This window comes from Mesoplodon bidens (assembly GCF_964165515.1).
Source record: "Mesoplodon bidens genome assembly, chromosome: 18".
NCBI lineage: Eukaryota > Metazoa > Chordata > Mammalia > Artiodactyla > Ziphiidae > Mesoplodon > Mesoplodon bidens.
In genome coordinates, this window is record NC_138175.1 from 58,386,316 (window position 1) to 58,412,183 (window position 25,868).

General features: G+C 42.0%; 1 protein-coding gene across 4 annotated transcripts; it reads left to right on the plus strand.

Moving 5' to 3' along the window:
* The first annotated feature begins 65 nt into the window (after positions 1–65).
* On the plus strand, positions 66–25,187 carry LOC308606455 (zinc finger protein 582-like). Of its 4 annotated transcripts, none has more exons than XR_014013821.1 (5): positions 66–409; positions 1,706–1,794; positions 3,425–3,551; positions 3,802–3,897; positions 12,383–13,824. XR_014013821.1 is itself a non-coding variant. In XM_081217373.1 (5 exons), the coding sequence occupies exons 2-5, from the start codon at positions 1,786–1,788 to the stop codon at positions 24,772–24,774; spliced, it is 1,284 nt and encodes a 427-aa protein (XP_081073499.1). In that variant the 5' UTR covers positions 66–409; positions 1,706–1,785; the 3' UTR covers positions 24,775–25,187. The 4 variants fall into 4 exon arrangements, 2 of the variants coding, with proteins under 2 accessions (XP_081073499.1, XP_081073500.1); XR_014013822.1 differs by lacking the exon at positions 12,383–13,824 and adding an exon at positions 6,185–7,011; XM_081217373.1 differs by lacking the exon at positions 12,383–13,824 and adding an exon at positions 23,723–25,187.
* The last annotated feature ends 681 nt before the right edge of the window (positions 25,188–25,868 follow it).

Below are 25,868 nucleotides of genomic sequence, written 5' to 3' on the forward strand. Positions count from 1 at the left end.
TAGGCCTGGAGACTACGTTTCCCAGAAGACACTGCGGCGCTGGCCCAATCGCGACACACCAGCCGAGGGGCTTTGTGCGTCTGCGCTGTCTTCCGGCTCCCGAGTCCGCCGGTACGGAGGGGGAAGCTCACCTGGGGCTGCGCGGGGCGCGATCACGGGGGCAACTGGACCCGAGGAGGCGGCAGGTGAGGGGCTTCGGAGCTTGCCAAGCGCTCCGGAGTCCACGCAGGACTGGGCGCCGCGGCCGGGCGGGTCGCGGGCCTGGGAAGAACCCGAACGTCTCGCTTCATCGTCGGTCTGCGGCTTTCCTGGCTCTGGACTACACTTCCCATTGTCCCCCGCGGCGCGCGCCCTGCTTGCGCCCCCTGTCGGCGTCAGGACTCATAGCCCGGGTCCATGGACCCCTTAGGTGGGTGTGTCTGTTGGGGGAGTCCCCACCTCCAGAAAATACTTACGAATGTTTTGCGTTTATTCTTACGCGTGCTTTTTAAAAGATCTGGGGCGAAGTCTTGTTTCATGAGATTGTCAACGAGTTTCAAGACCCCAGAAGATTTGGAACCACTAGTTTAGAAGGAGCAACTTGGAGATAATTTAGAGGATCTTGTTGAAAATTTGTCCAACCGTGGGGAAGTGGTTGAGTAAATCACCAGCCACCGCTGTAATAGACTATTTATAGATAATACAAATAATGCTTTAAAAAAAGTGGTCATAAGGAAAAAGTCCTACTACATTTTATTAAGGAACACTTATCATTATTTCATTTAAACATTACTTAGAATTAAATATTTGTAACATGCCAGGCACTGTCCAAAGCTCTTTTATAAAATACTGCGGTTTTACTGATGAACTCAGGAAGTGGTTAATTGGCATCACTGTTAACACTTGGTTGTTTTCCATTCCAGTTTTGGGGTTTTTTTTTGGGGGGTGGGGGTTAGCCTGTGTGTCAGTAGGTGGGTGGGTTTGACTTCTTTTGCTGAATGTTCTCTTGTTGTACAAAGGGTCCAGTTGTGAATATATTTGTCAGTTGATGTTGTTCCACATCATTTTTGATAGTTGCTTGGCATCCATCATACGGCTGTGCCAAAAATGATTCAACCACTTGCTTACTTGTGAACTGTTAGGTACTAATCTTTGGTTCTGTTTTTTCAGCAAACATTGTGCACGTAGTTTTGCTCACTGTTATATCTCTGTGCAGGGGCACGTTTATGTGATGATAATGGAGTACAGGGCCTGCTCCATCTAATTTGCCCACTGCAAACATTTCTTGACTCAGGCAGGGTCCACAAAATGGTGTCTGCCAGGCCTTAGGTATGGCTGTAAGGTTCTTTGTGAGTTAGGAAGTTAGGGTAAGAGCCAGGGAGACTTCCAAAGGTATTACATTGTGGGAATGAGACAGTTAAATGCTTTGGTTCTGGGAATGTTTCATTGTGGGCTGGGCTGATGCAGATCAGGCAGGCTTTGCTCCCTGGCCTAAGGATGGCCTTCCTTGTCCTTGGGACACCATCCTTAGTCACTGGACCAGGTCTGAGCATCCCCACCTCAGATCTGCATCAGTAACAGGGTGGAGCTGGGTAAAGCCACAGTTTGTCCCAGCTCCCTCTAATTTGGGGGGATGGGGAGGAAAGGAGGTGGGCATTTGTCACCGTGGCATTCTTGGAGCTGTGAAGCAAGCCTCGCCTCTCATGTCTGCTCTTTCCTCCCTCAGCTCTGCCATCTCAGGACTCTGCCCTTCCCTAAGAGAGAAACCAGGAGGAGGACCCATCAACCCATGAAATTTTGACAGTCATGTCCCTTGTGAGTTTTAAAATCATATAAGTATTTGCTTTCCTTATCCTGAAGCTTCCCACCTTGGTTCCATCCAAGAATCTGGTTCTCAGAGGTTCCCATTTTAGGGAATAAAAAGACCAGGCAGGGCTTCCCTGATGGTGCAGTGGTTAAGAATCCGCCTGCCAATGCAGGGGACACGGGTTCGAGCCCTGGTCTCCGGAAAGATCCCACATGCCGCGGAGCAGCTAAGCCTGTGCGCCACAACTACTGAGCCCACGTGCCACAACTACTGAAGCCCACGCACCTAGAGCCTGTGCTCCTCAACCAGAGAAGCCACTGCAATGAGAAGCCCTCACACCACAATGAAGAATAGCCCCCACTCGCCACAACTAGAGAAAGTCCGTGCGCAGCAACAAAGACCCAACACAGCCAAAAATCTAAAATTAAAAAAAAAAAGACCAGGCAGCTAGTACCCTCTCCCATAGCCCCATCCACTCTGATCAGTGCCCAGACGGATTCATTCTATATAGCATTCCACATCTTCTGTTGGCTTGGTATTTTGCTGGGAGGCCAGAGGGAGAAGAAATGCATTTTCTTACACAAAAGGAGAGCATCCCTTATAGGAACTGAGGTTTGATGATATGGTGATGGCTACGGATGAGGGATCACACACAAAAAAGCAGGGAAGCTGGTATTGGTTGGTCTCAATTTCAGTGTGGGGGGGTGACATCTCCTGTATTGACAACTGGGTGTGTAACTGAAGTTTAGCTGGGAATCTAGGAGAGATTAAGATGCCAGAATTAAGGTCCAGTTTGCAGTTGAACAGAGCATTGGAATCTTGGTCATTCTCCATCAGCTTCTTGAGTTTAAAAGCAAGCGAAGTGCAGAGCTGAGGACTGAAAGATAGATAGACGGATAGATGTTCAGATAGATCTATCCATCTATCCATCTATCCATCAGATAGATGGATAAATTGTTCAGAATCTGGGTAGTCATAGTTTTGGAACAGCCTTAAGAGATCTGACCTTGGAGACCTCTGCATCCAAAGGAAGAGAATGGTTGAGTCAGTTATTTCACTTGATAGAAAATTGTACAGCTAACAAAGTAATCTTCATTGAAGATTTTTCTCATAAGAAAAAATGTTTGTGATACGCTTTCACATAATGATGAGCCTACATCTTGAAGCAATTCTTGACTTAAATGAAAGTTCTGTTTTCTAAGATAGAAAATATTTTTTAATAAAACATTTTGGGGGAAGTCTACCAAAAATTGTTGGTTTTTGTTGTTGTTACTCCATAAAAGTACAAATGATAGGTTTCACATTGAGAATTTATCATATACCAAGGACAGAGTAGGCAGTGTGCTTGATTATATTGTCACAACTGAGAAACTCCATTTGGCTGGATTTTAATTTTCATCCCATAACTGAATACAAGAGCTTTGGTTTGTAGTAAAAAGGGAAGTTCAAGAATATTTGAACATCTCTTTTACCTGTGCTCATCTTTTCCTGTCACTTGTTCACATCTAAGGCCTCCAGCCCCAGCCTTCTTTTTCACCAGAACACCCCATTCTTGCAGAGACCTCCTCCGTCTCCTCTCATCCCGGCGAAAAACATTTCCTTGAAATACACATATAACATAGCTGCCTGTTGTTCCAGGGTTCAGACTTGTTCAGGGATGTGGCCGTAGTCTTCTCCCAAGAAGAATGGGAACAGCTGGCGCCTGCTCAGAGGGATTTGTACAGAGATGTGATGTTGGAGATCTATAGCAACCTGGTCTCACTGGGTAAGGCGATGTGGTCAGTTTGGAGGTTACCCGTGGGCACATCTGTTCCTTCTTATCAATTTGGGGTGTCTTTTGATTGGTTAAAGGGTAGCTCTGGGGCCTGACGCTGCCTCTTCCTCAGCCTTCGGGTGACTCACGTATTCCCCTGGCCCGTCCTGCAACTGCCTCTCCTGCCCGATGACCAGGCCCTGGGTCTGAATTCGGGGCCCCCGCACCAGAACTGCATGGCATGTTTTTTTCTCGCATCCAGGTTTTGCCATTTCCAAACCTGATGTGATCTCCTTCCTGGAACAAGGCAGAGAGCCCTGGATGGTGGAGAAAGTAGCGACAGGAGGCCATTGCCCAGGTGAGTGAGGCATGTGTGGGGAGAGAGAACCCACTGCAGATAACTGTCTAGCTGGCTGGCGAGGAGGCAGTCCTTTCGAGTTAGAAAATTTTCCTTCCAAGTTGCCAAACTCAGAGGTCTGGTCTCAGTCATCCTCTTCCTTAGCTTATCAGCAGCATTTGACAAAAGTGGTTGTTCCTTCCTTCCTGAAACATTTACATATATCTGGGTCATCACTACCTCTTGTTCTCACCTACCTCATTAACCATCCTCAACCTCCTTTGGTGGATCTTCTCATTTTCTGTAAAAGCTGGAGCACCCCAGGGCTCAGACTTGAGCCTCTTCAGTTTATTTCCATTCCCCAGGACCTTCTCCATGACCATGCTATAAGTACCACTCACACCTGTGCTGTCTAATATGGAGCCACTGGCCACATGTGGCCATCGAAATTTAAATTCATTACAATTAAATACTTTTGGGGTGGGGGGCATGGTGTGTGGCCTGTGGGATCTTAGTTCCCGGACGTGGGATCTTAGTTCCCGGACGAGGGATCAAACCTGGGCCCTTGGCAGTGAAAGCATGGAGTCCTAAGTACTGGACCGCCAGGGAATCCCCTACAATTAAATACACTTTAAAATTCAGTACCTCAGTTGCACTTGCCACATTGCAGATGTTCCATAGCTGTTTTGTGGCTTGTGGCTGCAGAACTGGACAATGCAGATGCAGAATATTTCCATCACTGGAGAAAGTTCTTTTGGACGACACAAATTATTACCTTCACGTTCAGCTTCTCCCTTAAAACTCCAGATACCTATATCCTACAGCCTTCTTATCAACTCCACTTGGATGTTCACCAGACACTTTGAGCTTAAGTCCAAAAGGGAGTCCTTGATCCTTCCTAACAGATGATCCTTCCCCCTTTCTTCTGCACTTCAGTAACAGGGGACTCTATTCTAATTGCTCAGGTCAAAAACTGCTGAAGCACCCTTGACTTTTCTGTCTCACACATGTATTCAGTCTGTCGGGAAATCCTGCTCACTCTGCCTTGAAATATATCCAGAATTTAACCACTTGTCACCAACAAACAACACTGCTACCACCCACATCCCCAGCACCGCTTGGACTACTGCAGTAGCCTCCTCCCTGTGCCTCTGCCTGCACTGTTGTCCACTACCGTGCATTCTCCACACAGCAGCCAGACCGTCTCAAAACTTCAGTGAGGGTGTATCACATTTCTGCTCAAAGCCTGCCCACAGGGCTTCCCTGGTGGCGCAGTGGTTGAGAGCCCGCCTGCTGATGCAGGGAACATGGGTTTGTGCCCCGGTCCGGGAAGATCCCACATGCCGCGGAGCAGCTGGGCCCGTGAGCCATGGCCGCTGAGCCTGCACGTCCGGAGCCTGTGCTCCGCAACGGGAGAGGCCACAACAGTGAGAGGCCCGCGTACCGCAAAAAACCCCCAAAAAACAAAAAAAAGCCTGCCCACAACTTCCCATCACTCAAGAGGAAACCCAAAACCCATACCATGGCCTAGAAGGCTCTGTGTCTGTACTGTAGCCATCAGCCACACATGCTATTTAAATTTTAATTTTAACTAAAATGAAACGTAGAATTCCATTTCACAGTTGCCCTAGCCACAGTGCCAATGCTGAGTAGCCATGTGTAGCTAGTGGCTGCCGTACTGGACAGTGCAGAATAGAACATTTTCAGTATCACAGAAACTTGTGTTGGACTAAGTTGCTCTACAGAATCTCCCCTGCAGCCTCCACTCTGATTTGATTTCCTGCCACCCTCCATGTTGCTGACGCGGTTACAGCCACACAAGCCTCTTTGCTGTTACATTAACATAGAGGTTGGCAAATGTCTTGTTTAGAGGTCCAGACAGTAAGTGTTTCAGGCTTTGCCCGCTCTGTGGTCTCTGTCGCAAGTACTCAGCTCTGCCACGGGAGCACGAAAGCAGACAGTACAAGTATATGCATCCTGGCTTTGAGACATCAAGCTTATTCCTGTTTCGAGGCTTCTTCCCTTGCTGTCCCGTCTGCCTGGGGTGCTCCTGTTCTGGATGGGGGATTTCTCAACCTCAGTGGTGTTGACATTTTGAGCGGGATCATTCTTTGTTGGGGCCAGGGTGGAGGAGGTGTCATTCTATGCATTGCAGGATGTTTAGCAGCTTCCCTGGCCTCCCTTCACTTGTGAAGCCAAAAATGTCTCCAGACATTGCCAAGTGTCCCCTGGGGCGGGGGGCAAAATCTTCCCTGATTAGACCCAAAGTTACAGTGTGACACGAGACCAAAATCATGTCCATAAACAGTTTCTGCAGCATTCAAGAGAATTTCAAATGGGAAGCTAAGAACTAAGCGTTACTGATGTGGTACATTCATCCACGTTGAAGTGGTAGTTGGCCCCTTGGAGTGAGTGAGATCAGGGGTGGAGTGAACATGGGGAGAGAAGCTGTGTGCTGCCGTGTAACCTAACATATTCGTGCTTCCGAGAATTAGGACATGGGCATCTCTGGGAGGCCATTATTCTGCCTACCACACCTGAAATGTCACAGAACAGGTTTTTTTGCTTTTGTCGTTTGAGTTTGGACAGCATGTGTTTGTTTGAGGTGTTCAATTTGTTTACTCCTTAGATATGTGAGTTTGTGTCATATTTAAAGAGAACTTCACCCTCTGAGGTTATGAGTCTCCTGTGATATTTTTCTAGCTTATTTATGATGAAATTTATGACCCATATGGAATTTTTCCCAGTATAAGATGATTTCATGTTGTTTTCCAGATTATTATCCACTTATTGAAACAGCACTTATCTCTTCACCACTAATGTATAAAGCCACCTTTGTCATCTGCTTTATCACCTCTGTATTTGGATCTATTTTTGGACTTTCTGTTCTAGCCCATTAATCTCTATCCATGTGGCTATACCATTATGGTTTTAATTTATTAAGAGTTTAAATGTTTTAAATATCTGGTAGAATTAGTCCCTCTTCATTCTTATTTTTCAGAGTTTTCCTGGCTAGTCTCATTTACTTTTCTGTTCAAACCCTAGAATCAGAATATTTGCTTTCAAAAAAAATAAAATCATGCAATTTTTCTTACTGCGATCACTGTAAATTTATAGATTAATTTGGGAGAAAACTGATTTTATTATGCGGAGTCTTCTATTGAAGAACGTGACAGGCTTTTCCTTTCATTTATGTCCATCCCTGATTAAGGTTTTAACATTTTTTATATAGATCTTATATGTGTCTTATTATATTTATTCCTAGGTAGTTTATATTTATTGCTGTTACTGGCATAATCTATAATATAGACTAATATGGCCTTCATCCATTTTATACTCCAACTGGTTATTTTTTTATATATGACAGAAGCCATTCACATCTTCAGATGAATTTTGTAGCTAACCCAACTTACTGCATTTTCTCCTTGTTTATGACAGTTTTTTTTTTTTTGATGTTGGGGGTAGGAGTTTATTAATTTATTTTATTTTTGCTGTGTTGGGTCTTCATTTCTGTGCGAGGGCTTTCTCTAGTTGTGGCAAGCGGGGGCCACTCTTCATTGTGGTGCGCGGGCCTCTATCACGGCCTCTCTTGTTGCGGAGCACAGGCTCCAGACGCGCAGGCTCAGTAGTGGTGGCTCACGGGCCTAGTTGCTCCGCGGCACGCGGGACCTTCCCAGACCAGGGCTTGAACCCACGTCCCCTGCATTGGCAGGCAGATTCTCAACCACTGTGCCACCAGAGAAGCCCTATGACAGTTTTTTATGTAACTCTCTTGAGCTTTCCAAGTATTCGATTATATCATCTGCAAATGGTGATAATGTTTTTACATTTTTATACCTTGCAGGTTGTTTTCTCTTGCCTGATTAGGATGCTGATTATGTAGTACCCGCAGAACACTGTTAAGAGGGGTTTTACGTACTAATCTTGTTCTTGACCTTAATAGGAATATTTATTGTCTTTCATTAAGCATAATATCAGCCATAGGAATGAGATGGGGTATTTTCATAGGTTAAAGAAGATCCACCTTTTCATACTTTATTAAGTTTTTTTCTTTCCATCTACAAAATCTGCACTATATGAATAGGTTTCCTAATACTGAACTCCTGATACTGAATACTGAATCTAACATTCAGGTGTTGCATTTCTTGAGCCAGTTGTGGTCATTTATAGTTTTTATGGAAAATGTTTTTTAATTTTTTTAAAGTTATGGTAAAATATACATAACAAAATTCACCTTTTTAAAGTGTATAGTTCATTGGCATTTAGTATGTTCACCATTATCTAGTTTCAGAATATTTTTATCACCCTGTGATATTGTGATTTATAATAAGAAATATATATTTGTTCTTCATCCCTGTTTTTTGGCACACAAGTCTTAAAACCCTTGGAATCTCCAGAGTCATAAGTGTCTTCTTATATGCTAATTAGATGACTGGTGGCTGGGGTCTCCTGGATAGCTTCAGGATGGGGGCTGGTTGAGAGGGGAACCAATTATGTGATTAAAGGGTTGGAACTCTCAGCTCCACCCCCAACCCCAGGGAAGGGGGTGCTGGAGGTTGAGTTAATCACTGATGGCCCGTGATTTGATCAATCATGCCTACATAGTGAGGTTTCCATAAAAGTCCCTGAAGTATGGGGTTCAGAGAGCTTCCGGTTTGCCGAACACATGGAGGTGCTGGGAGGGTGGTGTGCCCAGAGGTGGTATGGAAGCTCCACAGCCGTTCCCCACATCTTGCCCGATGCACCTCTTTCTTCTGTCTGGCTGGTCGTAAGTTACATCCTTTGTAATAAACTGGTAATATAGTAAGTATACTGTTTTCCTAAATTCTGCAAGCCATTCTAGCAAATGATTAAAACCCATGGAGGGGATTGTGGGAACTTCCATTTATGGGGGGTGGGGCGCTGGTAGGGGCAGTCCTGTGAGACTGAGCCCTTAATCTGTGAGATCTGCAGAAAGATAGTGTCAGAATTGAATTTGTAGGATGCCCAATCAGTGTCTACCAAAGAGATGGAGGGCTGCTTGGTGTAAGCGAAAAACCCACACACATTTGGTGACCAGAAGTGTCAGAAGTGAAGCATGGAGAGTAGAATGGTGTTGAGAAGTGTGTTTTTCCTACACACACCCCAGAAGGAAACCCATACCCATTAAGCAGCCATTCCACGTTCCCCCTTCTCCCCAGTGCTTGGCAACCACTAAACTGCTTTCTGTCTCTATGGATTTGCTTATTGTGGATGTTTCGCATAAATCATACAATATGTGGCCTTTTGTGTCTGTTTTCTTTCACTTGGTGTGATGTCCTTAAGGCTCACCCATAATGTAGCATGTGACGGGATTTCCTTCCATTTTAAGGCTGTATCTATATGCCACAATGTTTTAATCCATTCATCTGTCAGTGGACATTTGGCTTGCTTCTACCTCTTGGCTATTGTGAATAAAGGTGCAGTGAACATGGGTGTGCAGGTATCTCTTTCAGATTCTGCTTTCAATTCTTTTGGATATATACCCCAAAGTAGAATTTCTGGATCATATGGTAATTCTGTTTTTAACTTTTTTAAGAGCCACTATACTATTTTCCATAGTGACGGCACCATTTTCCATTCCCACCAACAGTGCACAAGGACTCCGATTTCTCCACACCCTATCAACACTTTTTTTTTTTTTTAGTAGTGGCCATCCTAATGGCTGTGAGGCAGTATCTCATTATAGTTTTGATTTGCATTTCTCAAATGATTAGTGATGTTGAGCATCTTTTCATATGCCTGTTGGCCATCTATATGTCTTCTTTGGAGAAATGTCTATTCAAGTCCTTTCCCATTTTAAAATCAGGTTATTTGTGTTTTTTGTTGAGTTTAAGAGTTCTTTATATTGTCTATTAACCTCTTACCAGTTATATGGTTTGCAGATATTTTCTCCCATTCTGTAGGTTGCCTTTCCGCTATGTTGATTTTTTTCCTTTGATGCACAGAAATTTTTAAGTTTGATATAGTCCCGTTTGTCTATTTTTGCTTTTGGTGCCTGTGCTTTTGGTACCATATCCAAGAAACCATTGCCAGATACAGTGTCATGAAGCTTTTCCCCTATGTTTTCTTCTAGTTTTAGGTCTTAGGTTAAGGTCTTTAATCCATTTTGAGTTATTTTTTTAAATGGGGTATAAAGTAAGGGTCCTGCTTCTTTCTTTTGCATGTGGATATCCAATTTCCTCAGCCCTGTTTGTTGAAGAGCCTGTCCTTTCCTCATTATGTGGTCTTGGCATCCTTGTTGAAGATCGTTTGACAATATGTATATGGGTTTACTTCTGCGCTCTCTATTCTGTTCCACTGGTCTTTATGTTTTCCTTTATGCCAGTACCACACTGTTTTGATTACTGTAGCTCTTTAATATGCTTTGAAATCAGGAAGTGAGAGAGGCCTCCAACTTTGTTCTTCCTTTTCAAGATTGTTTTGGCCATTTGGGATCCTTTGAGTTTCCATATGAGGAAACCAAAACATTTTAATGCTCAGACTATACATAAGATTTTTAGACATTATTTCATTTGTTGTTAAAAACAGTAACTACTAATGCTAAATAATCAACTTCTAAAAACTGCAGCAGATCCTATCACGAAAATATAAAAATAATACAGGGGACCTCATTATCATTGTTGCTATTTTGCAACTTTACAAGAAGTAGAACAGAAGCCAGAAATTAGAAAATTAGTACTATCTTTATATGGTTATAGCACAATATATGATTAGAGATGGCTTAATTCAGATGAGTGCAGAGTGCTCATGGAATAAACACTGTACTCTGACCGCCATAAATCAGCAAAACTCCACTGTGTCTGATATCTGTGACAGAAAATATGGCAGTTTGGAGAGAGGAGTGCTTTTCATGGCATGTCCTTAGAGGCAGTTTTTTTTACATTGCCAAAAAGACCAAGTAATGTGTTATCACTTTAGTTCCTAAAACCAGATTTCCATTCGGGCATAGTTACATTCCCAAACTAATTTTCTTCTGTCCACCAGGCTGGCTTTAATATTCCATGGTCCACTGCAATCTTTTGGTCCCTTCTTTATAGGATGGCAGCCAGATGTTGCTAACCATTGAGTAGATGGACCACCAGTTCATAGGTAGCCCTTATAATGGATGTGTTTGGAATCTGTCTTAGCACAGTTGTTAGAGCACAGTAAAGAGACCCGTAAAGAGAGCTTCCCTCTTCAGCAATCAAACATGGTGTCTGAAAAAATGCCTCTGCTTTTTGCTCTTTTCACTCTGTTTGTTCTTACATCTTCACGTGGTGCACATTTTTGAGGTGATGGCGGCATCCTTCCCAGAAAATGGATACTTCACAGACTTTTCATCATCTTGCATCGTAGTTTTTGCTTAATAATTTCACAAAAAAACCAATAGTGGTCTCTGATATGCTACCACAGGAAGCATATAAAGTGCCCCATATAAAGTCCCCTTTGGCCTTCTGTCTATCACTTATGAACACATTCAAAAGCACCCATTCACTTTTCCCCATAGTTCCTTGCATGAAGCTGCAACCAATTCCTTATTAACCAAAGGGGACTGATTTCTGTGATTGCAGTAAAACGGGCCACTGTATGGAAATCATGTACCAGGTAGAATCAAGATCAAATACACCATTCAGCCTTTCCTTGCAGTTTGAATAACCAGCAAAGAATACTGCTCTGGAAGAGGCCACCCCCATTAAGTTTGGGCCTCATCTCCTAAACAAGGAACAAGGCCCTCCTTTTTCCAAGGTCCATTTTAGGCAGTGGAAAAGTCCAGGAGAGACTGGTCCAGCTGACATTAGCTCTAGCCACGGTGTTCAGCTAAACTTCAGAGACAGAAAGCATCACAGCAGATGACCACAGCTGTGTTATTACACCTTCCAGAGGACATGTGAAAATAGCCCTCCTATACCACCACACCCCCTGCCAAGCAGATGCACTGTCATGTTCCTCTGGCCAGAGAAGTATCCAGTCACCCCTCTCCATCATTTTTAAAAATCTACTTTGTTGAGGTATAATTTACATTAAATTAAATGCATGCATCTTAAGTACAATATTTTAACGGCTACTGACAAACGTATACACTTACATGACCACCACCACAGACAAGGTAGAGAACATATTTATCACCCTGAAAAGTTCCCTTATGCTCTTCCCCACACAATTGCTCATACCCCCCAGCCCCTGGCAACAAATGATTTTCTTTCTGTTACTCGTATGTGTCTCTTCTAGGGTTTCATAGAAACATTCATTTTTTAAAACCATGGTTCAGTGGTGATTCTGATCCACACTAACATTTTAGAACTACTCTTATAATCTCTCTGATGACCTCCTTCATCTTAATTTATGGTATTTCCTCTTTCTCTGTTCTACTCCATTTCTAATTTCTTAGTCACATTCAAGAGCTTACAGATATTATCCTGAGTCTGAACTTTCCAGTTTTTACTATAGAAGTTACTTTTTCTGGAAAAGGAAAAAACAAATACGTACTTGTTTTGTTCTTTTTCAGTATTGGAGTCCAGGTATGATACTAAGGTATTATCTCCAAAGCAGCACAGTCATGAAGTACAATCACCCCGGTGGCAGATAATGGAAAGCCTTACAAGTTATGGTTTTGAGTGCTCAAGTTTCCAAGATGATTGGGAATGCAGAAGTCAGTTTGACAGGCAAGAGGGAAATCCAGATGGACATTTGAGTCAAATGATAATCGATAATGAAGAAATGTCCACTTTTGACCAGCAAGCATCTCTTACTTTTTATCAGAAAATTCATATTGGAGAAAAAGCCTATGGATATAATGAATGCAGAAAAGACTTCTGGCAAGAGGACTTCCTTATTAATCATCAAGGGATTCATACTAATGAGAAACCCTACAAATGTAAGGAATGTGGGAAGGCCTTTAAATATGGCTCACGACTAATTCAACACGAGAATATTCATTCTGGCAAGAAACCGTATGAATGTAAGGAATGTGGAAAGGCCTTCAATTCTGGTTCAAATTTCATACAACATCAGCGAGTTCATACTGGTGAGAAACCTTATGAATGTAAGGATTGTGCAAAGGCCTTTAGTCGAAGCTCACAGTTGATTGAACATCAACGAATTCATACTGGTGAGAAACCCTATCAGTGTAAGGAATGTGGCAAGGCCTTCAATCGGATCTCACATCTTAAAGTACATTATAGAATTCATACTGGTGAAAAACCCTATGCATGCAAGGAATGTGGGAAGACCTTTAGTCATCGTTCCCAGTTGATTCAACATCACACTATTCACACTGGCAAGAAACTCTATGAATGTAAAGAATGTGGGAAGGCCTTTAATCAAGGCTCAACTCTTATTCGACATCAGAGAATTCATACTGGTGAAAAACCCTATGAATGTAAGGCATGTGGGAAGGCCTTTAGGGTGAACTCACAACTTAAGCAACATCAGAGAATTCACACAGGAGAGAAACCCTACCAATGTAAGGTATGTGGTAGGGCTTTCAAACGGGTCTCACATCTTACTGTACATTATAGAATTCATACGGGTGAGAAACCATATGAATGTAAGGAATGTGGGAAAGCCTTCAGCCATTGCTCACAACTGATTCAACATCAGGTAATTCATACTGAGGAAAAGCCCTATGAATATAAGGAATGTGGGAGGACTTTAAATCATGACTCAACTACCGTTCAACATCAGAGAATGCATAATAGAGAAACACAAGTGAATTTAATAAATGTAGAAAAACCTTCCATCAGCACTTATCCCTTATTAATCATCAGAGAATTGATGTTAGCAAGCAACCATATGAATGGAAATAATGGGAAGAGTCCATTAGCTTAGGCTAATCACAACTTACTCTTTACATCTTGGAGAAAGACTTGAAGAATGTAATGCAAGTGAGAATTACTTTATTCAGAGTTGTCCTTTATCCTGAGTAATAAAATTCATATTGAAGAAAAATTATATGGACGCAAATTTTTTAGACCATGATTGTCAAAGACGAAAAGGTTGGAAAAAATTTTGTCTCTAACACACACGAGAATCACATTTTCTCACCACAGTGTAATAATTTTAACAATAGCCAAGTGTGAATTTTATTGGAAATTAAAAAGAAAAAAAAACCTGCCACATTACTCTTGGGTTAACAAGAAACTAAGTCATGCAGTTACCATCAGTGGTAATGAACAGAATGACAATGAGAGTTTTTACATGTCAAGAAATGTGTGATGTGGCTGAAGTTACTCAGAGGAACTTTTACGGCCTTTAAGTATATGCAAAACATGAAAACCTGAAAGATAGTACTCAAATTTACTAAATGTACTATTTAAGAAGCCAGAAAAGAGAATACCAAACACCCTGATGATGAATACATTAACAGAAAACAAAAACAGAAAATGATGAAATAGAAAGTGGTTATCCTACAGTAATCTCATTTTTTATTTCTTTCTGATCCAAGAGTAAACTAAATTTAGGAGACTGTTTCTTAGTTTCCAGGTTGTTTTAGATGATCTTTTATAACTTATCACAGACAGAAGGGGTTGGTTGCCTACCTAGCAGCCATACCCAATTCCCATTCCTCTTGGCAGCACCTGTGTCTTGTCTTAGAAGCTGCCGATGTCACATGCTAATTTTCAGGCCGCTTTGCCGCTCAAGATGGCCCAGATGTTCCAGTGTATGGCCAGTATGTTCTAGGGATCCACAGGGCCTTCTGGGAAAGATCTTCCTCATTCAGAAGAGACAGATACATTAGGAAGACTCCCTCTTCTTTCATTTCTTGCTTTTAAACATTTTCCTCTGAGAACTTGATGCCTGGAGCTGCTGCAGCCATCTTGGAACCAAGAGCAGAAAAGAGAGGACCTCAAAGAAGCTGACCCAGCACCCTAACACTGAGCTATGAGGCCAATTTGGAACTGACTCTTAGATGCCTTGTTATCTAAGAAAAATAAACCTTTATTGCTGAAGTTACTTTTAGTTGGATATTTTGTAAACTTGCAGCTGAAAGCATCCTAAATGATGTAACTTCAAATTTTATTTTATTATGATTGGTAAATATGGCCTGAAAGTATCTACTTTTTTGTATTTAACATTTTTCTTTGTGGCTAAGTACAGGATTGATTTTTGTATATGTTCCATAACATTGAAAAATAATGTATATTCTTTTTTGGATACTAGATTCTATTTAAGCAGTAGATTATAATGATAAAATTCTCCACATTCTTATCTAATTTGGTATACAGGATCAGAATTTCCTAAAATTGAATTTTTTAACCACAATCTTGAATATCCGGAGATTTTTAACTTTATGTTGTTTGACCTATAAAGACATATAACTTAACCCCTATTTAAGAATCATACTTTTATCACTAAACAATATCCTACTCTGCCAAGTGTAGGGGTCAACAAACCAAATCTGGCCTGCTGCCTGTTTTATAAATAAAGTTTTACTGGAACACAGTCATGTTCATTTATTTACATATTGTCTACAACAGTAGAGCTGAGTGGTTGCAACAAGGACTATGGCCACAATGCCTATATATTTCCTATCTGCCCCTCTAGATAAGTTCGCCAACCTTGGCCTAGTATAATCCTTTTGGTATTTTATTTCCATACTGTGTAACACTAATAATGATTTATCCTCGTTTCCTTGGTATGTTTTTGCCCATCCATTTATTTTCAACCCCTGTCATTTTAGTTATTTCTTATTAAAAAAATATAGCTAATTTTTTAAATAACTCAAAATACAAATTTCTTTTTCTGTAGGGAAATTCACATTTTTATTTAGTGCAATAACTCCACCTTATTCCTTTCATTTTACTTTGTACTATTTATGTTTTCTTGGTCTTTTCCTTTCCTTATGTTCCTTTTCTCTTGCTAAGTTGGAACTTCCCACTGTGCTTAGGGTAGTGGTTATCTCCCCATTCTTAATCATCATTGGGCAGAATGAGAGCACTGTTATACTTTCTAACCCATCATTAGTTTTCTTTGTTACTGTCCTCTGAGAAGAGACCATCCTTGCTTTCTCTTTCCCTTCCTTCACAGCCTGTTCTTTAACATTTCCTCCATTTTACTAACCTAATGAAAACTCATAGTCCAAAGCTTCTAGTTTTACTCTTATTTACAGTGAGTCCCCTACATACAAACGAGTTCTGTTCCAAGAGCATGTTCGTAAGTCCAATTTGTTCATAAGTCCAACAAAGTTAGCCTAGGTACCCAACTAACACAATCGGCTATATAGTACCTACTGTAATAGGTTTATAATACTTTTCACACAAATAATACATAAAAAACAAACACAAAAATAAAAGTTTTAATCTTCCAGTTCATACCTTGAAAAGTATTGTAGTACAGTACAACAGCTGGCGCTTCTTACCAGTTTCATCACTACTGCTTTTACGCTTGCTTCCAGACATCCTGGGCTTAAAATAAAGATACTGTACTACTGTACTCTACACAGTACTGCATAGTAAAGTACACAAAAGCACAACCGCTTGGAGAGGATGCATACACATGACAATGCACGCCAGACACATGAACTAACGTGATTGGATATGCAAATGCATGTTTGCATCTTCGAAAGTTTGCAACTTGAAGGTTCATATATAGGGGACTTACTGTATTTGATGCTTATATTACTGCCAGACCCATTCATGATTTCCATTTAAACTTAAATAGAGTATTCAGAGTAACATTCATTGCTGGCCACTGTTTTTTTACTGTTTTCCCCTGTCTTGAGGTAACAGATTTATTTCAAATGCAATTTGGTTAGACTATTTGGTTATTGAGTATTTATATTTATCTCAATAAATGTTACATAGTTGGTATTTTCTGAATCCTTATATGTCCAAAAGAGTTTCTTGGACCTTCACAAATTATATTTTTGGTTAGTGGAATGTTCTTGGATTATAGTTTTTTTCTCAGTAATCCAGAGATGTCACTTCACTGATTTCTGGCTTCTGATCTTCTAGAAGACGAACCCAATGCTAGTCTGTTTCTCTTAGCTTATGGGGATGTATTCATTTCCTGTTGCTGCTGTAACAAATTATCAAAACTTAGCAGCTTAAAACAACACACATTTATTATCTGGAGGTCAGAGTCTGAAACAGGTCTCAATGGGCCAAAATCAAGGTCTTGACAGGGCTGTGTTCTCTTCTAGAGGCTCTATGGGAGAATCCGTTTCCTAGCCTTTTCAGCTTCTGGGGGCTACCCACCACCTTCCTTGGTGTGGCCCCTTTCCACCTTCAAAGCCAGCAGTAGCCAGCTGAGTCTTTCACACATTGCATCATTCTGACACTGACTCTTCTGCCTCCTTTCTTTTCACCTTTAAGGACCCTTGTGATTATATTGGGCTCATCTGGACAACCCAGGATAATCTTGTCCTAAGGTCAGCTGATTAACAACCTTAATTCTATTTGCAACTTAATTCCCTCTTGCCATGTAAAAACATACCCACAGGTTCCTGGGATTAGGACGTAGACATCTTTGGACGGCCATAATTCTGACTACCACAGTAACTGCTTCCATCCCAGCATTTGGCAAGAGTTTCTTTCTATCCTTAGAATTCAGGAACTTAGCAGGGTATGTTTAAATATCTCCTGTCTTTTTTTTAGCCCAAGATAATTTTCTTCTAAATATTGTTTATTCTCAATTGTTCTATTTTATTTCTGCTTAAAAATCTTTAATATTTGAATAAGCAGTATATCCTCATGATTCAAAAACTTGAAGATGTAAAAGGGATGCAGTAACAACTAAAGTGTGAGATTCAACCTCTTTATGCTAACATCACTTTTAATATCAGTAGTGGTAACTCCTCAAAATAACCTTGCAGTCAGATTTTCTTTGTAGGAGAAAAAATAAGACAGATGTAGCAAAGTGACTTGCTGAAAACCACAAACTACAAGTGACTTGTACAATGTGAGTGGCCGAGTTGGTATTTACAGTCAGATCTCTGTGACTCTAAAATTTCCTTCCATGAAATACAAGGCCTACAGGGAAATGTTCCTCTATTTATTCCAGCCCCATATGGGTGGAATCAAGGTGGTAAACTCCTTAGAGAGAGCAGTATCAGAGATAGCAGACATTTGCTTCGTGACATCACAGAAGCCATGAGGCCAGATGAAAACAAAACTATATTAAGGGATAGAAACTCTGAGTTCTGGGTCTGGCTCAGGGAGAAACTGCTGCCTTGGGCAAGCTTCGAGACCTTCTGAGGGAAAGCGTCCTTCCTCAGAGAGTGGGCAGACCAGGCCATGCATATTCTAGATGAGCGCTTCACGATGGGTAACGCTAATGCTGCAGTCCAAGGCTTCCTGAATTTCTGCAGGTACATTCCAATCAGCAAAAGGAAATGAGTAACTGTGGTGTTTGGGGCAAAGCCAAGACAGGCGGTACCATACTATTGATAAGAAATTGTTTTGAAACCCATCTTCATGTTTTAACATTTTAGGCTGATTTTGAATTTTTCTCTATAATAATTTTGAGTTTATTTAATGTAAAAGTCATGTTTTATGTTGTTTGTGCTTTGCTGCAGAACTTCAGGGTAATAAGAAATTTGGAGTTATTACCCTATTTGTAAAGGGGGAAAGCAAACCTGGAAGCAGTTATCACAATCCCACAGGCAACCAAACAGAAACCCACATTCATGTTATCTTAAACCTACACAGTTTCTGAACAACTCCGGTCACATTGATAGACTGAAGTAAGGTTGAGAGTCACACCAACTTTTCACACATAACCAAGGCCACACATTCTAAGACCTGCGGTCACACACAAAGACACGTCACATACAAAGCCCTCCTCGCACGGTGACGCTCCACGTCGCAGAATCCCATCCGCCACCCACGCAGAGGCAGGTGTATCCACTCACCTGCCTCTCCCCACCCTCAGTCACTGGCACCGTCTTGGGCCAAACCGTCTCACGTCACAGACCCACAGCCTCCCCTCTGTCACACACAGGCTGCCCCACAGCTCATACCCGGAGAAGTACGCAGGACAGGTCATGGCCCACAGGCAGAACTCACGGAGAAAGATTCGGTTCTGGGCGGTCAGACGAGGCCAAGGTTGAGGAGATGGAAGACCGGGCTCCAGCTCGACCAGAGGGACACGCCGAACTACACTCCCAAAATCCAACTGCGGCCGGGGCCCAATCACGGCCCGGGTTTGTCTTCCCAGCATTCTTCGGGCGACCGGCCCTCCGGCTCTGGACTACATTTCCCAGAGGGCACTGCGGTGGGGCCGCTCTCGGATGCCTCCGTGTTGTCCAGCTGAGGAGCTCAAGCTCCCTGGAGTTTAGAAGCGGGTTCGTCCGCGGAGCCTTCGCGCGTTTTAATTCCGGGCGATTGTTTCCGCGTTAGAGCGGGTCGACGTTCCGCTCCGCCCGGGGCCGGGGCCGAGTTCTTTATGGGTGGCGGGGAAGGTATTTTGGGGGTTCGGGGGTGGTGATGGGATGACCAAGTTCTGGACTACGTTTCTCAGAGACCATGGCGACAGGGAATGTGTCCAGCCACAAATGGATCCCAGCGTCTTTTCCTTAAAGATACTTAATCTGGGATTCGTAGACCCCACAAACCACTTAAGGTTTTGGACAGTTTTGCTTTTTTTTTTTTTTTTTTTTTTTTGCGTTTTCTCTTAGGAAGAGGACTATAGTTGTATGGATTCCCAAAGTTATCTGAGCTTTCCCCAGTATATTGTCAAAAAATACCAGAGCCGGACAGAATCGAAAGCTTCTTAAGGCAAACTTTATTCAGGAATTATTGCCATAGGGCGAGAGGCCTTTGTCCATAACTGGGCTCCATTCCAAATACAAGAACAAGTGGGGATTTATAGTGAAGGGGGGCGGTGTCACTGGATATACGGTTACTAAAAAACCATCAAGGGTAAGAGGGAGAATCTGGCTAAAAGGTCTTAATAGGATTCTTGCTGAGGGCTGGCGAGAGTGATGAGATGTTCAGGATGGGGGCAGGTGGGGGTGTTCTTGATAAACTGACCCAGGGGAATTCTTCCTAAAACTGGACTAAATGGGTGAAGGACAGAGCCCAAGACGGGCCTAGAGGAGCCTGACTAGAGTTAGTTCAGGGAGAGAGAGAGAGTGTGTGTGTTTAGAGAAACACAGATAGAGACTGACTGATTGATATCCATTGATAAATATATCTGATTCATGTCGATATAGATATCTCTCTATATATACAGATGGTCCCCAACTTACGATGGTTCAGTTTAGGATTCTTTCACTTAGCAGTGGCATGAAAGCGATATGCATTCAGTAGAAACTCTACTTTGAATTTTTAATTTTGACCCTTTCCTGGGCTAGTGCTATGCTCTATGATGCTCTCATGATGCTGGGCAGCAGCAAGTTGCAGCTCCCAGGCAGCCAGGAAGTTCTGAGGGTAAACAATGGATACACTTACAACCAGTCTATTTTTCACTTTCAGTACAGTGGTCAATAAGTTACCTGAGATGTTCAACCCTTTATTATAAAATAGGCTTTGTGTTAGACGATTTTGCCCAACTGTAGGCTCATATAAGCGGTCTGAGCACGTTTAAGGTAGGCGAGGCTAAGCTATGATGTTCAGTAGGTGTATTAATTGCATTTTCGATTTAGAATATTTTCAACTTACCATGGGGTTATCAGGCCATAACCCCATAGTAAATTGAGGAGGATCTGTAGGTATAGATGTGTGTATATATACATACAGATTTATATATACATATATATATTTGCTAATAACTATGTAGCAAGCACTATAATATAGTAAGCACATAAGTCAGTCCTCACAGCCACACTCTGAGGTACATAATGTCACCTATCCCATTTAAAGATTAGAGAACTGAGGCATGGAGGAGTTAAGGATACTGGTGCAGCTGTCCTTCCAACCCCAGCAGTCTCACCCTGTTTACTCAATATATGTACACCACCTCTCAGAAATTTGGAACCACTAGTCTAGAACCAGATTCTGGGAAAGACCTTAAGGTCTTATCTAAAAGGAGTGCCCTACAATCAAGAACGACTGGGCAAGTCATAGACTTACACGTGAATCTCATGTCCATTCATGTGGTGGATTACTCTACAGTTAATAAAAATTATGTGTGAAGAATTTTTCAGAACAAGGGAAAATGTCTGTGGTAATGTTAAACATTCACAATGATGTATGTGTTCTCAAAAAATAATTGTATTTAAATTGCACTGTCAGAAAGAAATTTGCCGATTACATTCAAATCCTTTTTTAAATGAGTAAATCCATGGGTGTTAGGTAATTTATTTAACTAGTATTGGACTCAATACATTAAGGCTATCTGAGAAAAATTTTTTATAGTGCCTTCTTTCCCTTTCCGAGGCAAATTTGCCCTTCCCCTCAGGGTCATGTGGTCACTCAGCTCTCAAAGTCTAAAAATGTTAGTTTTTCTTATCAGGATAGCCACAAAGATGTGGCCATCAACTCCACTTGAGCAGTGTGTGTGTGTATGGCTAATTCCCTCCCTCTCCTCCCACACATAGCCACCCAGAGGGATGTGTACAGACTGGAGAATGACAGGAGTCTCAGCTGTTGGTTAAGACCGTCCTCTCATAATTCACTATCACCTGAGCATCATGATTCCTCCATCTTGACCCTCCAGGGAAGTGCTAAAGTGTTGACTGCATTTTGGATCAACAGTTTGAGATTTGTAAAGTTGGAAATAGGTCTGAGTTACTTCTGAAACTTCACCTTCCTGATTTTTCAAGCCATTCTCTTTACTTTGCTGTATCCACGTCCCCTCAAGGGACTGGGCATTTGGATAGCAATAGCATGACCAGGTCCCACTCATTTTCCTACATGTAAAGTTTAGCAATTCTAAGTCAAGTGTGATCGATTGTTGGAACGAGGGAATGGCTGTTGGTGGTGCAGACAGCAGCCTAGCAGCTGAGTGAGGAAGGGGTAAAGCCACTGCAGGGAAAAACAAACAAACCAACAAACCTCACCTGTTTGGCGTGCAGAGCTTTTCCTTCTAAACTCTTTTGTGTGGGTGTGTGTGGTACGCGGGCCTCTCACTGTCGTGGCCTCTCCCGTTGCGGAGCACAGGCTCCGGACGCGCAGGCCCAGCGGCCATGGCTCACGGGCCCAGCCGCTCCGCGGCATGTGGGATCTTCCCGGACCGGGGCACGAACCCGTGTCCCCTGCATCGGCAGGTGGACTCGCAACCACTGCGCCACCAGGGAAGCCCCTTCTAAACTCTCTTCTCAAAGGTTTACAGAGAAAATGAGGCTCCTTTCATATGCGATTTTTTTTTTCACATGCGATCTTAAACTGACTTTACTTTTGTGTTAGGGCTCAGGCTAAGCTGCAAGCTTAGCTTGACTCCAAAATATGGTGGCTCAACATAAGAATTTATTTCCTAGACACTGAGTGCCAGCACCTTGAGCTCATTCTTTCCAGCTTCCAGAACTGTGAGAAAAAATTTTCTGTTGTTTATAACTTAACCAGTCTGTGGTATTTTGTTACAGCAGCCCAAATGGACTAAGACACCTGACATGGGTTTGGGCAAAAAAAAGACACACACACACACACACACACACACACACTCACACTCACACTCACCTGAACTAAAATTAGGATTGGTATTCAGGGCAAACCAGCTTCAGTACTCTTTGAGTTGGTAGCTCAAGTTTCCTTAGATTTTTGCCTGGTAATTCTGGGCTATTTTTTTCAGATCTTTGATAAAGATTTTTTGGTGTACGTTTTATGTTTTAAATGTGTTTTTATTGCAAGGGTTGCTCTGGCTTATCTTCTCCTGAAATCCTGGTTTGTTTTTTTCCTAATTTCTTAAGATCAGTATTAAGACTGTGTATGTGTGTGTCTTTTTTTAATTAGGAAGGTATTTAAATATATAAAATATGGGAAATGGGTGCTTAAAAACTGTTAGAAGGGTTACAGGAGCTGGCTCTCCAGAAATGCCTTCCAGAACGTGGCAACACTGAATCTTTGGAAGATGTGCTACCTCAGCCACAGCCAAGATGTCGAGACGCAGGAGCTGCCACTAGGACCACCACCTCCAAGTGCACGCTGCCTGAGCTATGAGCTGGGATCAGAAAGTAAGGCGGTGACACCACCACCACTGCTGCCATACGTGCTTTGAACCTGGAGTGAAGAGGCCAGCAACCACCTTTTGATAGCCAAAGCAGCCGAAAATGCTGCTTCTATCATCGGAATATCACACAAGTGCACCTAAAGGGTGGAAACTTAGTTCCCTTCAGAGTCCTCAGTGCCAGGAGCTGGAAAATTACTTTCCCCAGCCTAAGTAGAGGAAGGCCAACTAGGAGGTGGGAATGGATACTGAATGCCAGTTGACAAAACTAACTACAGTCACTGTACTTTCTGTTGTTAGAATTTCTATTTAGTTCTTTGTCAGTGTCCTTTGCTTGGTTTGTTTTCCTTTCAGCAGTTAAGATTTTTGTTTCTTCCTTGATCTCTTGATGCATTTTAAGCCATACTTATGTTCTCTCTCAATATATGCTGTTATCTTGTTCTTGCTCCTGGTTTGGGCTTGTGCACTGCTCCTTGGCCAAGGGCACCCAACCTCATCCTGCGTGCTGCTCTGATGAGGTTGTGTCTGGTCCTTGCAGCCAGGGGGGCAGCTCTTCCAGGTCAGAGCCCACCTAGTATCCCATCAATGTTTCAGGCATGCAGTGCTGATTGGCTGGATCCTTCCTGCTAAAGCAGGAACTCTGGGGATTTTGGAGAACAGGAACTGCTTAGTCACATTTGGGAGCTGTATGGAACACTTACTTTTTTCATAAGCATTATTTTCAGTTTAAAACTGTTTCTACTAAAGAAGCTCTAACTGACACCAGGGACTAAAGCATCTCTGCTTTTTCATTATTTTTCAGATCAGGTATCCCAATGGGAGAAAATGGAAAAATTTATAAACAAAGATCCTGAGAACCCCAGTTTCCAAGATGACTGGGAATGTGAAGGCACATTTGAAACATATCACAGAAATGAGGAAGGAGGTTCCAGTCAAGTCATCATCACTCATGAAGAAATACCTGCTTTGAGACAGCAAACATCCCATAACCTGCTTCATAACATTCCACCTGGAAGTAGACCCTATGTGTGTAATGAATGTAGAAAAGGTTTTTGGCAGAAGAAATGTCTTCTTAGTCATCAGAAAATTCATACTGGTGAGAAATCTTATGAATGTCAGCAATGTGGGAAGGCTTTCCATCGCCGTTCCTATCTCCCTCAACATCAGAAAACTCATAGTGGGGAAAGACCCTATGAATGTACAGAATGTGGAAAGGCCTTTGGTTCTCTCTCACTCTTTACCAGACATCAGAGAATTCATACTGGTGAGAAACCCTATGAATGTAAGGATTGTGGAAAAACCTTTGTTCGGCTCTCACAACTTAACGTACATCACAGAACTCATACTGGTGAAAAACCCTATCAATGTACTGAATGTGGAAAAGCTTTCAGTTACTTATCACTGATTATTAAACATCAGAGAATTCATACTGGAGAAAAGCCCTATCTCTGTAAGGAATGTGGAAAGGCCTTTAGAGGTATCACACAACTTAATGAACATCAAAGAATCCATACTGGTGAGAAGCCATATAAATGTAATGAATGTGGAAAGGCCTTTGGCCATCGTTCATATCTTCCTCAACATCAGAGGATCCATACTGGTAAGAAACCTTACAAATGTAAGGTTTGTGGGAAAGCCTTTAGGCAGGGCTCACAGCTTAACCACCACCAAAAAATTCATACTGGTGAGAAACCCTATAAATGTAATGAATGTGGGAAGGCCTTTAGGCAGGGCTCACAGCTTAAACAACACCAGATAATCCACACCGGTGAGAAGCCTTATGAATGCAAGGAATGTGGGAAAGCCTTTAGTCAGTGCTCACAACTTACTCGACATAAGAAAATTCATTCCTAATGTATGTAAGAAATGTGGGAAGGCCTTCGGGCACTCTCATCTTCCTCAACTTTAAGGAATTCATGCTATGGAAAATCCCTATAAATAAGTGAAGCAAAGACTTCACTGGTCTCATCCCTCAAGGAACATCAGGTAATTATGTACAACCTTGTGAAATGTAGAAACGCTTTTGGGTTCAACTTATGTTACATTCATCAGCAGATTCATCACCATCACATTCAACATTAAAGACCATATTAATATGATAATGTAGCAAAGCTTCCCAACACTACCTGTCAATCATTAGTAACTGGAAAATTCATCCTGGCTAGCAACCATCAAAGTAGAGAAATTTTGGAAACCCTTTAGTTTAAGCTAATTCTAACTTACATAAAAGAAAGCAAAAGAGAAAGTAATCCTGTGAATGTCAGGTATGTGGGAAGTTCTTTAGCCATAAGTCTCTTTTAATCAGAAAATTCATATTTGAAGAATGTAAGTTAAAAAAAAAATCCCTAGGCTTCCCTGGTGGCGCAGTGGTTGAGAGTCCACCTGCCAATGCAGGGAACACGGGTTCATGCCCCGGTCCAGGAAGATCCCACATGCCGCAGAGCGGCTGGGCCTGTGAGCCATGGCTGCTGAGCCTGCGCACACGCCAGAGCCTGTGCTCCACAATGGGAGAGGCCACAACAGTGAGAGGCCTGCGTACTGCAAAAAAAAAAAAAAAAAAAAAAAATTCCCATTCATCATTTATTGTGCATCAGAAAATACACAGTGAATAAAACAGCACACATTTAAAAACAACAGTTAAACATTTAACTATCAAGTTGAGGAAGGTGTGGAGAAGTTTGTAACCAATCATATAGGGCTATAGCTCAGGTAAAAATGTAATAAGTTAGACATTAACAAAATATTTATGTTACATACTACCTAATATTTTCTCCTTCAGTGAAAACAGTGAGAGCACGATGAAGTGAATGAGCAGTATAAAACAAAACCCATGGGATGTGACCATATCTATACTCAAAGTTACTTTAAATGCATTTATAGATAAGAAAACTACAAACAATGTAAATAATAAGTGAACCAGAGACCTGGAGAAGGTAGAAAATGAACAT

Coding starts and splice junctions, on each gene's coding strand:
- LOC308606455 (XM_081217373.1), top strand. Junction 3,552..3,801: donor TAGCAACCTGGTCTCACTGG/GTAAGGCGATGT, acceptor TCTCGCATCCAG/GTTTTGCCATTTCCAAACCT. Junction 3,898..23,722: donor GACAGGAGGCCATTGCCCAG/GTGAGTGAGGCA, acceptor ATTATTTTTCAG/ATCAGGTATCCCAATGGGAG.